Source organism: Alosa sapidissima, chromosome 22 (genome assembly GCF_018492685.1).
Source record: "Alosa sapidissima isolate fAloSap1 chromosome 22, fAloSap1.pri, whole genome shotgun sequence".
In the NCBI taxonomy this organism is placed as follows: domain Eukaryota; kingdom Metazoa; phylum Chordata; class Actinopteri; order Clupeiformes; family Clupeidae; genus Alosa; species Alosa sapidissima.
In genome coordinates, this window is record NC_055978.1 from 27,965,067 (window position 1) to 27,977,566 (window position 12,500).

The following is a 12,500-nucleotide window of genomic DNA, read 5'->3' on the forward strand; positions in this document are numbered from 1 at the left end:
AGGTACCTGCATTATGTGTCCGATTTGGGCAACGGAGCTCATTTGATCAAGGGTAACTCCAACACACCCCTCAACGACAACCACTGGCACAATGTCATCATTTCACGAGACAAAAACAACCTCCACACTGTCAAGATTGACACCAAGATCACCACTCAGACTACCACAGGTGCCAAGAACCTGGATCTGAAAGGTATGATGTAGCATCAGTAATCTAGTTTTTACAGTTGAGTAGAGCTTACGCTTGTTAAAATCGTCTCTATGTCAAGCACCTTACAGGCACCTCACCCAGCAGTATTATGTACCGTATATACCGTATGTGCCAATGACCACTACTGACCTCTCTTCTGTTCCTTCTTATCCAAGGTGACCTTTACATTGGAGGCATAGGCAAGGACATGTACAAGGACCTGCCCAAGCTGGTGCACTCCAAAGAGGGCTTCCAGGGCTGCCTGGCGTCTGTGGACCTCAACGGCCGGTTACCGGACCTTCTAGCCGACGCCCTGGCCACCATGGGCCAGGTGGAGCGAGGCTGTGAAGGTGAGCAAACCTTTCAAGGTGAGAGGACCGCTCAGGAGCGAGGGGTCAGATGATATCTCATCCCTAGTCCTGCTTTTGCGTTTTGCGTTTGGCTATCTCACAGGTTTTTCCTTCTAACATTTCTTTCTCATGCACATCCTCCTCCTCCTCCTCCTCCTCCTCACACCCTCCTCTCTTCTTTTCGTCTCTCTCCTCTGTTTTGTTTCCAGCTCCAAAATCTATCAAAGGGGATGAGATCCTCTAGACCTGCCATTGTTTTCCTTTGTCACCAAACCAAGGGCAGTCAATAGACCCTTACTGCCGATCACTTTAGCTGTAGCTTTGCAGATTTTCAGTTGCAGATGAGCAAAGCCATGCATGACTGATTCCTTTTTGATTTGCCAGGTATGGTCAGTAGCCGCCGCGATTGATTACTGTCAGGTGTGCTCTGCTCTGTTTGATCTGAGAGCGTCAGCAGTGAAGTACATAACTGAGACTGACAGGCCATCTCTCTTGTGAGCAGTAATGCGGCAGGAATATGTCCAGTTCTGAATGAATGCCCTTTCGGCCCTCTCCAAACGAACAGAACAGAGGAGACCAGACAACTCCCTCTCCCCCTTCTCTCAATTTATATTTCTCCTTAAACTACAGCGTTCTACTCTTTACCACCTGTCCTCTTCATCTCTTTTGTTTGCTGTTAGCACAGACATTCCAGTGATTTACTAACATCTCTTTTATGTTGCTGTTGCCTTTCTGTTTTGTTTTTGGCTGACACAAGTTGCATTGATGAAAGCTGACTTGCAAGGTAGATAGATGAACGTCTCTGTGTGAACCCAAGTGACACCTCTTCCCCCTCTTCCTCTGGTGTGAACAGCTCAGTGTCCTAGATCACCTTCTTGCTCAGCTGCCAGTTATGTGAAATTATGTCCTGGCAAATACAAGCCGCCCTCTTGTATTTGCCACCTTGCTGGTCCTGTAGAGCTAGTTTGCAGTCTTTAACGTTGTCCCGTGTGTGAGGCCTCCTCTCTGTGTTCTCTTGTCACATGATGGTGGCTGCCCTCTCTTTAGCGCTTGTCCTGTGGTGTCCGTGGTGCTAGAGGCATGAGTGTGTCGTCCAGCTCCCCCCATCCTCCCCCTGAATAGGCCCTCCGCCCCCCTGCATGTCTCAAGAGCTCATTTTCCTCCACGTCTCGTCGGCAACACTTTTTGACGGTACATGGAGATCCAAATTGATTACAGGTTTGACTGCGTGCAGGTGTCCAAATCAGAGCCACTGTACACTATTTTGAAGGAATTCTCAAAACATCTAAAATCTTATGTATTTGACAATATTACATGAGCATTAGATGTTTAGCATCAGATAATAATTTTAAGTAAAGCAGGAAAAGTAGACTTTTTAAAAAATTCTTTACAGTTACAGTGTACCAATTTATCTATACTACATTTAACGTAAAGCAAAACTCCGTGTCTCTGGCAAGACACAGCTGGAGATACAGTAACTGTTATAGCACTGGCTAAATATCCTGTTCAGGCATACGATTCACTTAGGAGATTTCCCTTGTATGACTAATATTACAGTAACTCAGATGCCTATATTTTTTGTAATGTCATGCCCGGCAACACCACTAAGGTACCTGTAAAAAGGAATTATATGGAATCATTTTGAGCTTCTTTGGACACTGAGAAAATCCATTGTGTTTACATATTGTAAGTAAGCCTACTTTGCTTAATGTGTACATTTTTAGGCAACTAAATGTTATTCCTTAGTACGATCCTGTATGGTTGTAGCATTTAGTCTGCAAGTGTTTTTTTCCACTTGGTTGACTCTCCAGGGGTCTGAAATTGTGACATGATGCAACACTGTGTTCCTGTACCTAGATGCATTTGTCGTGTGCCTCCACTGTGTACTGTACGTATGTATGTGTTCAAAAGGTCAGAGTTTTTCACACACACTGAATATGACATCCTTGTTGGCGGCCTGCAATTCACTACAACTGTGTTGAGCACCAAATCTGTGACCCTGTGACACTCTGACACTGCATATGCTTAGTTGCACACACAGCATGCCACAATGTGTAATCTGTCATGTAACACACTATGCTGAACCATGCACATAGTGTATCGCGCATTGTGTTACATAACGAAAGCACAGGGAGTTGAGTGTATGCCTTCTCTGTACGGTACATGTATTTGATTTAAAGCATCTACTCACTAAATGCAGTGTGTGGAAGCATCGTATATGTCCTCAATGTGCTGTGGGGTTGCTTTGGATAGAGCATCTGCTCAGAAAGTAAAGTAAGTGGATTGTGCACAGAGAATAAACTGAATGCATTCTCTTTTGCCTTACTGGAGCCACCCTTTATCTGTCTGGATAAAGCATCTGGCCCATGGATAAGTGAACTGTGCATGTAACACAAGAGGTAGGACTCCGATGAATAGAGATAAGCAGAGGCAGCCTGCAGAGTGCTGTGCACAATGTGCTAATACAGCTAGCGCTCAGTGCATGCGCAACTCATGCGGAGATAAAGAGATTCGAGATTTGTAGTCGCTGAAAAGGCTGAGAAAATGTAAGGGCATTTTTTTCCAGCATGGTGTCATTACATATATGGAAATACATCCTTTAGCAAGCCAGCAAGTTTTTATTAAAGCCAGCGGTGTAGTTCTTAATGTGCGCAAGGCCAGGCCAGGCTGTTAGCTGTTGGCTGCTTGCCCACTAGTTTAGTCCACTGCTTTATTGCCTCTCCATTTGGATGTTTCCACCTGAAGTGATTCACATCTGCTTGGCAGTGAATGGGTGACCAGGAGATGGATAACGGAACAAATAAAACAAATGATTTAGTAGCCACAGATAAAGGCTGTGAAAAGGCTGCCAGGTCCTTTTGTTTACTTTGGTGTTTCCACAAGGAGGCAACAGAGGATTATTTACAGTTACACATTATGGCCAAATTATGAAATCCATTATGAAATAAAGGGGTTGTTTGTATTTATACATTGTATTTTAGTTGGTTATCTTGTGGAATACTTGTGCTTCCTTGCATAGCGTTGGTTGCAGCAAAGTGTACTTGGAGAGGGAGGTGGGCACAAATAAGAGCTAGAAAAGATGTAAAACATGTTTGTCTCTCATTTGGGAGGGGTTTTGGGGTTTGCTCCAGAGGGACAAGTCTTGAGCAATCCAGGCCATGTGAATGTCCTCTCCAGCCTTTAGCTTAGGAGTGTGGAGTGTGCAGTGTGCTCTAGCTCCATCTCCGTGGTGCACTCACTGTCTGCCTCTCCCTGTCCTCCCTCTCCCCGACCACAGGCCCCAGCACCACCTGCCAGGAGGACTCCTGCTCCAATCAGGGCGTGTGTCTTCAGCTGTGGGAGGGCTTCAGCTGCGACTGCACCATGACGTCATTCGGAGGGCCTCTCTGCAACGACCGTGAGTCTTCCTCTCTCCCTCTCAGCGTCCACCTCCAGCCTCCCACACACACAGCCCACTCGGGTCCACACACACGGCCCACTCGGGTCCACACCTCCCACACACACAGCCCACTCGGTTCCACACCTCCCACACACACAGCCCACTCGGTTCCACACCTCCCACACACACAGCCCACTCGGGTCCACACACACAGCCCACTTGGGTCCACACACCACACCCCGGTCAGGACATGCTGCCGTGCTCCAAAAGCATCTCTTAAAGGGGTGGTTCAGGATTTTCGACATAGGACCTCATAGGGTGTACTTTGGAGTGGGTAAGACTGTCTTTAGTGGCAGGCTAACACATAGCATTGACTTGCGCTAGCCTAGCACCTGCAAACTCTGTAATTAGAAGGACTGGATGAAACGTGTTGAAATCGGTCTCCACTGATAAATATCACACTTGCTTACTTGGAAATGAGGTCCTATGTCTAAAATCCTGAACCACTCCTTTAACATGACAGAGGCACAACGAGCACACCTCCTTAGTTTAGGAATGGTAAACAACATGACATGATTAAGTCCACATGCTAGTCGCTGTTCTGAGGCCAGGCCAAGTGCTACTGTTCCCCTTCCTGAGTTCCTGCTGCTCTCGTGATCAAGTGCCATCTGCTCACAGGAACATTCCTCTCCCACGTCAGGCTAAGCAGCACAAAGGAAAATGTATGCTGAGTCTCACATTGAATCGGAAGCACATTGATAATGCGCACATTCTGTCACCCACACACTATCCACCATCCGTCCATGACTGTTTACTAACAGAATAGGCGTTTTACTTTTAGTGGATGCTTTCATTGATGTTCTAGTACTTCTAGTGGATGCTTTCATTGACGTTCTAGTACTACTAGTCACAGTCCATTTTGTCATGCCATATGCATGCGCTGCATATCTATTCCTAAATAATCTCCACTAGGGGGAGCCTCGGGAATCTTCACAAAGCCTGGGTGTCCTGAACAAGTAGATTTGCATACAGTAGGTTACTGTCATTCTTTCCAGGCACAGATGATTCCACCTGCGTGTGTTTGTTGTGTGTTTGTGTGCACACACATTTGTAGTTTGCTGTGTAGGGAAACTGGCAAAGAGAAGGAAAAAAAAAGTAGTTGGAGCCCATTTTGCAGTTTCTGCCGAATGTCAGCACTCTTTAAAGCTGCTGAGCAAAAGAAAACATGCCTGAGGAGGAGGAGGAGGAGGAGGAGGAAGAGAATAGGAAGAAGGGAGCAGGTGAAGGGAGTGAACGGAAGGAATGAAGCAGGTGAGGAGAGTCCTTGAGAGTATTTTTTTTTTTTAAAAGGAGGATCTGTTGCAGTTGTTTGGCACACACTGGCTGCCAATACAGACTAACTCCACTGCCTGGTGACCTTGATAAGAGCCTCAGCCTCTTCTCTGGAGAACCAGTCACACACACGAGCAAGCACACACACACACACACACACACACACACACACACACACACACACACACACACACACACACACACACACACACACACACACACACACTTGCATTCATACAGGCCTCCATTTCAAAACCAGAAGCCAAATATTTTGGCAAGCAGAGAGCCAGCAACTAACACTTGCCCCAAGCAATAACACTTGATATGCGCTCAAGTGAATGGCTACTCTTTAAGGCACACATGCTTACTGCCCTCTCCAGCTCGAGGTCACAGCTTCTGTTTGTCCTCCTGCGTGTATAGAGGCCCAGGGAGGTGGGCCAGACTGGGAATGATCCTCGAGTGTTTCTTTAGTATGAAGGAATCCTGTATGAGTATCCTCTACACCTTAAGCGTGTGTGTGTGTGTGTGTGTGTGTGTGTGTACTTATGCTTGCATGGAGGGGGTAAAAGAGATGGAGAAGATTTTGTGTGTGTGTGTGTGTGTGTGTCTGTGTGTGTGTGTGTGTACTTATGCTTGCTTGGAGGGGGTGAAAGAGATGGAGAAGATTTTGTGTGTGTGTGTGTGTGTGTGTGTGTGTGTGTGTGTGTGTGTGTGTGTGTGTGTGTGTGTGTGTGTGTGTGTGTGTGTGTGTGTGTTTTAGTCCATTCTTTCATAGGGCTGTTGCTTGCGATGGTGTCAAGGTTGAGTTTTATCTTAAGTGCTCCAGAACCCCTCCACGCTGCTCAGTGGTGTCAGTGGGGCGAGAGAGAGAGAGAGAGGGAGAGAGAGAGAGAGAGAGAGAGAGAGAGACACAAGCGTTAGTGAGAGGCTGAATAAGATGGAGAGATAACTGACAAAGAGGAGAAGAGACAGACCATTTTGATTTTCTTTTTTATCTTTTTAACCACACAAAGAATTGTGCAATTAATGATGGTGAGATGATGACAATGGGATAGGAATAAGTGTGTATGTGTGTGTGCATGTGTGTGTGGATGCGTATGCGTGTGTGTGTGCGCGCGCATGTGTGTGTGTATGCATATGCTTGTGTGTGTGTGTGCGTGTGTGTGTGTGCGTATGTATGTGTGTGTGTGCGTGTGTATGTGTGTGTGTGTATGTGTGTGTGTGTGTGTATGTGTGAAGTGCGTGTGTGTGTGTGTATGTGTGTGTGTGTGTAGCATTAGGTAGGATAAGGTGGGCTGCTCAGCGCCGTGGGCTGTGAGCTGATTTCTCCACATGAAGGCAAATGAAATGAGAGATGAGGGATGAGGGGAGCTGGAACAGATAAGGGGGCGATGCTCTGTGTGAAGATAAAGAGCTTCTGTGCTGGAATGGGGGGGGATACAGGAAGATAGCACCCCTTTCCTCAACCCCCCCCACCCACCCCTCACAATGAGCAACGAGAAATTAAATCTGATACGGTGGGCTGTTAGCGCCCAGCACCGTCTCAGAAGGAACATTATTTCTCCAAAGCAATTGATCATTTTTAATTAGCGCTCGGCTATCAGCAAGCCCATTTTTAATAACAAAGAAAAGTCAATATTCCCCAGTTAGTGTTGCTGTGTGGAAGGAGAAAAATGTTTTGGCGAGGGTATCATCAACCCTGTTTGCGTGTGTATGTTTGTGTGTGTGTGTGTGTGTGTGTGTGTGAGCCAGAATGTGTGCATGTGCTCTTTGTAGCCTACATCTGTTCATTCTGAGCCAGCTCCAGGAGGCAGCCTGAATCCCAGGGAGAGGCAGAAGTGTTAAAGAGTGCCACAGAGCGCTGGGCCAGCCTGTATATTATTCAGCTCTTGCATCTCATGCTTCTCCTCAGTGCTCTGATTACTAATGTTAACCGAGACGTTCTCATGTGTGTATGAGCTGAATGCTGAGTCCTATAGAGACTAAAAGCTATAACACCTCGGGGTGGAAATCATATTGGCGGCTCCACCTTTTCTCTTTATAGTTCATCTGCCATCATGCTCCACTTCCTCTGAATTGCCTGGTTGAGGTCAGTGCAGTGAAAAGGTTCGTAATGTGTGACCGCTCCAGAGCTTTGAGAGCTGTGCTGCTTGTACTGTGCAGTCCATGGAAGTGACCAGCTACTACCACTAGATGGTGCTCAAGTAAATGAGAAACATTTGAGGGGATCAGACTGCATCAGAGTGCCAGAAGTCTGTAGCCAGCAGAGAATGACGGGACCTTCAGCCTCATTTACACTCAGATGTGCTGCTGTCTAAGGTGCCCCATCAGCATCAGCATCAACATTCAGGCTGTACAAGGTCAAATTGACCAAAGAATGTCCTTCGGAGTAGTTTATCATTCACGGTGCAAAATAAAGGAAAGAGAGAAAGTTTCTTAGTTCTTCAAACACACTCACTCCACTCCACTAATGTCCACTCTTCTTGCAGGGACATCACCACACCTCACAGACCCATGTATATTCTGTGACCCTTTCCACAATTCCAAGTTTGTCTACCTAGTTCCATTTTGAACCAACTTTTCCTCAAAACCCATGGCAAATCTGTTCAACTGGACACAGAGTTCTAAGACAGGCAGCTCTGCTCAATCGACAGCTTGTCTCCTCATTGACTGCGCCCTTGTCTCGTCCCCGGAACAAAACTCACTGTTCCCAACAGCGTTCCACTTCCAGGGGCTCTTGGGCTCCACTTATTTGATGACACTTTCCTGCAGTGTCTGGCTCCGCTGGCAAAGGAGCACCTGTCACGCTGGGCTCTCGAGGCGAAGCCCACCTGCGGGGACTGGGCTCCTGGGAGATCCAGGCACGGAACGAAGATGCTGCCTGTGAGATGAAGTCGTCTCTCCCGCGCCGCAGGGAAAATGAGAGGTGGCTCTGCATCCTGCTCCGCACTCTCATCAGGACCGCAAAAGAATATAATCAGACTTGGCAGACCCCTTGGCAGAGACAGTTACTAATGAAGAGATAGAGATGGGGGGGGGGGGGGGGGGCTTCACATATGAGAGAGGGGGAGATGTGAAGAATAAGAGCAAAAGAATAAGAGAGAATGAGGGATGAGCGGAGAGATGTGGAGGCCTGCACAGTCCTGACAGAGGGGGGAGGGAGAGGGAGGGAGGTGTGCAGCAGGAGGAGAGGGAGGAGGGAGAGGGAGGGAGGTGTGCAGCAGGAGGAGAGGGAGGAGGAGAGGGGGGAGGGAGAGGGAGGGAGGTGTGCAGCAGGAGGAGAGGGAGGAGGAGAGGGGGGAGGGAGAGGGAGGGAGGTGTGCAGCAGGAGGAGAGGGAGGAGGGAAACCCAACAGCTCTGCTGTCGTAGATTCTCTCTCTCTCTCCCTCCCTCCCTCCCTCCCTCTCTCTCTCTCTCCCTCCCTCTCACTCTCTCTGTGTGTGTGTGTGTGTTCAACTCATTCATTGGGTCCACACAACAGAGGGCAGTGGTGAATGAGGTGTAGGAGGAGGAGATAGCATACTCAGAGGACAACAGAGCTAGAGAGAGCGGAAGGGAAAAAGGTGGATTTAGTTCCGTCTCAGTGTGACTCGAATTCAGGCAACATTGTTTTTTTTTTCTGACTGGTTGTTGCCTCTATTGCGCCTAAATGAGGACTTTCTTTTCCTCTCCTTCTTTGAGGATCCCCCTTGGACTAATGCCTTCCTCCTCCTCTTCCTCAGCGTGTGTGACAGCTGGAGCGCCCATTTAGAGTTGCTCTAGTGTGTTTGTGTGTGTGTGTGTGTGTGTGTGTGTGTGTGTGTGAGCGCGCGCGTGAGAGAGGGGGCATGTGCAGGCGTGTGTGAACATGCATGACAGTGTGTGAGCTGCGAGGGGTTGGCTCTTAGTGGATGAAGTGGAAGAGGCAGGAAAACTGCAGCAGAGCGTGTTTCCCCCAGCATGCACGCGCGCTCTTGTGTGTGTGTGTGTGTGTGTGTGTGTGTGTGAGAGAGAGAGAGAGAGTGTGCGTTGTGCAGCCTCTCGTCCAGGCTCATCTCAGCTCAGCTCAGCGGCGCTCCTCTCTCCTCCTGCTGGGAACGGGGGAGTGATGGCTCGTCTCCCAGGGTTACGGCCCCACTGGCGTTGACACGTGGAAGGTCTTGGGGGGGCGCTCGGCGTCCTCTGCGCTCTCCCCTCCATCACAACGGCTCCTCTCGACTCCTGGAGTACTTCTTCCCTTGTGGATTCTTCCTCTTGTTAGTTTTTTTTCTTGCATTTGGATCTTACTTTTGCGCGGCGGTGGACAGAAAGAGGAATATTCTTCTCTTTTGAATCTCCTTCATTCATCCACTTTCCTGAAGTTTTTCCATGAAGAATTTCACACCTTTGGGGGCTAAAGTGTCTCACTAGCCAGTCACTGTTCAATGCAAGTGGCTTCTCTCCTACTTCTCCAAGACATCGTTATTTCACTTCCAGAGTAGATGTTGCTTTGTACTGAGTGCTGGGGTTTTACTATCAGGATGTCTCTTCCCTGAGGATCTGCAGCTCCTCCAGTCTCTCATCCTCTCCTCTGATCTCCTCTCCACTCACCTGGGCACCTTAAAGCCACGTTGAGGAATGCCGGGCCGATCTGCCCGGCCACTGGCCAGCAGGGCTCCCCTGAGGCTGGCCCTGGCTGCCCTGTGTCTGGCCCTGCTCAGGGAGCTGGGGGTGCCCTCGCCGGCGCGAGCCTCTGATCTCACTCACCTCCAGATGCACGCTCAGGAGCCTGTGGGCATTCAGACAGCACAGGGCTACCTCCGGGCGGGACATGGTGCGTACAGCTCTCTCTCTTTCTCCTTCTCTCACTCACTCTCTCTCTCTCTCTTTTTTCTCTCTCTTTCACTGTCTCTCTCCTTTTGTGCCAGTTTCCTCTGTCTAGAGTAATTCCCTATCGCTTTGTGCTCTTATCTTAGATGGAGATTTATCCCATCTTATCTTGTGTGTAGTGAAGGCACTCTACTCTGGGTAGGGGACGGTACGTCTCTTGGTTAGCTATGTTTTTCAGACCGTGGCTATGTACAGTATACTGTATGTCCTGTTACTTGCTCTCCTCCCAGCAGAGAGAAGCACAGGGATGGAGACAAAGAGGCAGGGTGATTATGCTGTTGAAATGCAAATGAGTTGCTCAAGAGGTGTTTTTGATTTAACGTGCAGATGGAGTACAAAAGAGCAAAAATGACTGTGTGTGTTTGTGTGTGTTTGTGTTAGTGTTTGTGTGTGTCTGTGTGTGTGTGTGTGTGTGTACTGTATGTGATAGAGAGAGAGAGAATTACAGTCAATATGTGTGTGTGTGTGTGTGTTGTGTGTGTGTGTGTGTGTGTGTGTGTGTGTCTGTGTGTGTGTGTCTGTGTGTGTGTGTGTGTGTGTGTGTGTGTCTGTGTGTGTGTGTCTGTGTGTGTGTGTGTGTGTGTGTGTGTGTGTGTGTGTGTGTGTGTGTTGTGTGTGTACTGTATGTGATAGAGAGAGAGAGAAATACAGTCAATATGTGTTTGTGTGTGTGTATGTGTGTGTAAGAGAGAGACAGAAAGTGAGAGAAAGCGAGAGAGAGATATAATGTGTGTGTGTGTGTGTGTGTGTGCGTGCGTTCGAGTGTGTGTGTGTGTGTGTGTGTGTATGCGTACTGTATGCACATGCACTTGCATGTTTTTGTCGAAGCGCTGCAGTTGGGGAATTCACTGTTGATTGGGATGTCCATGGTGACTTGTGTCCTTCTTGCCTGTCCTCTAGCCCAGCCGGCCCTGACACCGGCCACATACATCAGAGTGCATCTGTCAGCCCCGACAACCGCACACCTCTGTCCTAATTACATTACCTACAAATGTCTGGCTGAATTACTGTGTGCACGTCTGTGTAGAAGTGCATTTGTGCAGATGCCTGCGTGTGTGCGTGTGTGTGTGTGTGTGTGTGTGTGTGTGTGTGTGTATGTGTGTGTGTTTGCTGTTTGCTTGTGTGTGTGTGTGTGTGTGTGTTTGTGTGTGTGTGTGTGTGTTTGCTTGTGTGTGTGTGTGTGTGTGTGTGTGTGTGTGCATGTGTGTGACATCATGCTGACAGATTCATAAGTAAAAAGAGGGCAGGCTTTTAAGATGCCATTAGGCCCCAGGGCCAAAGTGCTACCCCACCAGTGCGCCTGCTTCTTCTCTCCTCTCCATCCTCCTCCTCATCCTCCTCTCCATCCTCCTCCTCATCCTCCTCTCCATCTTCCTCCTCATCCTCCTCTCCATCCTCCTCCTCTCTCATCCCCACTCCTCTCCGCTCCGCACTGCTTTAGCTCACTCACATGGACCCAGCATGGACTGCTGCTGAGGGACAGCTCTGCAAGGAAATGAGACCAGTATGCTGAGCAGTAACAACACAAATGCATTTCTGAGGAAGATACATTGTATAGTGGATAGAGAATAGCTATAAATATGTTTATGTGCACAGTGCACATGCAGTTTGTTCACTCTGCATAATACACCCACGCCTAAAGAATATAGCCAGACAACACATACATCTAGATTTCCTTCTCATGGTGTCCTTAGAGCAGCGTATCTGTGGCTCTCCTGCTGTGTGTTGGGGGACCATCAGACCAATTTCCACGGTGTGTTCACAGGAGCTGGAGCTGTCAGTGTGATCTGTGGATTATATAACGGCATAGGCCTCCCCATATGATGCTTACAGATTGCTGTCTGATAAAACAGGAGAAACACAGTTGAATAGAGAGAGGAGGTGGGGGAGGAGGGGGGGAGGAGGTGGGGAGGAGGGGGGAGGAGGGGGGGAGCATGTAAAGCGGAAAAGAGTCATTTATCTTGTCGGAGAGGTGGCTCTGTTCTTTTAGTATGCTGTCCTCTTACGCTCTCTTTCTCTCTCTCTCTCTCTCTCTCTCTCTCTCTCTTTCTCTCTCTGATTTTTTTCTGCTTCTCTCCTTCACTCTGACCCATATTGCCCTCTTCCTGTCCTCTTCCATTATTTGTGTGTGTGTGTGTGTGTGTGTGTGTGTGTGTGTGTGTGTGTGAAAGTATGTGTGTGTCTGCATTCATATTTGGGTGTGTGTGCATATGTAATTGGGTCTTTGGTTTGTGTTTGTAGGACACAGCTGGGACCTCTGATGATTATTGCTAGCTAGCATCCCAGAGACCCAAAGCCTAAAAAGCATCCCCTCCACTACACCCCACCTTCAACAGGGACCACACGCATCTGAAACCCACATGAGAGCTCCCTGATCACCCCCCGACTCCCTCCACTAAC

The 12,500-nt window shown here is 48.4% G+C and overlaps 1 protein-coding gene across 14 annotated transcripts in view; it reads left to right on the forward strand.

The window, feature by feature from the left end:
* nrxn1a (neurexin 1a) overlaps window positions 1–12,500 on the forward strand; it is a 140,696-nt gene that overhangs the window by 88,342 nt on the left and 39,854 nt on the right. For 7 of the 14 annotated variants that reach the window (XM_042078575.1, XM_042078576.1, XM_042078581.1 and 4 more), the window contains 3 exons: window positions 3–193; window positions 367–558; window positions 3,818–3,937. In XM_042078575.1, coding sequence (XP_041934509.1) covers window positions 3–193; window positions 367–558; window positions 3,818–3,937 — 503 coding nt within the window. The remainder of the gene's footprint in view (window positions 1–2; window positions 194–366; window positions 559–3,817; window positions 3,938–12,500) is intronic. The other 7 variants (XM_042078579.1, XM_042078588.1, XM_042078584.1 and 4 more) reach the window with 1 other exon arrangement.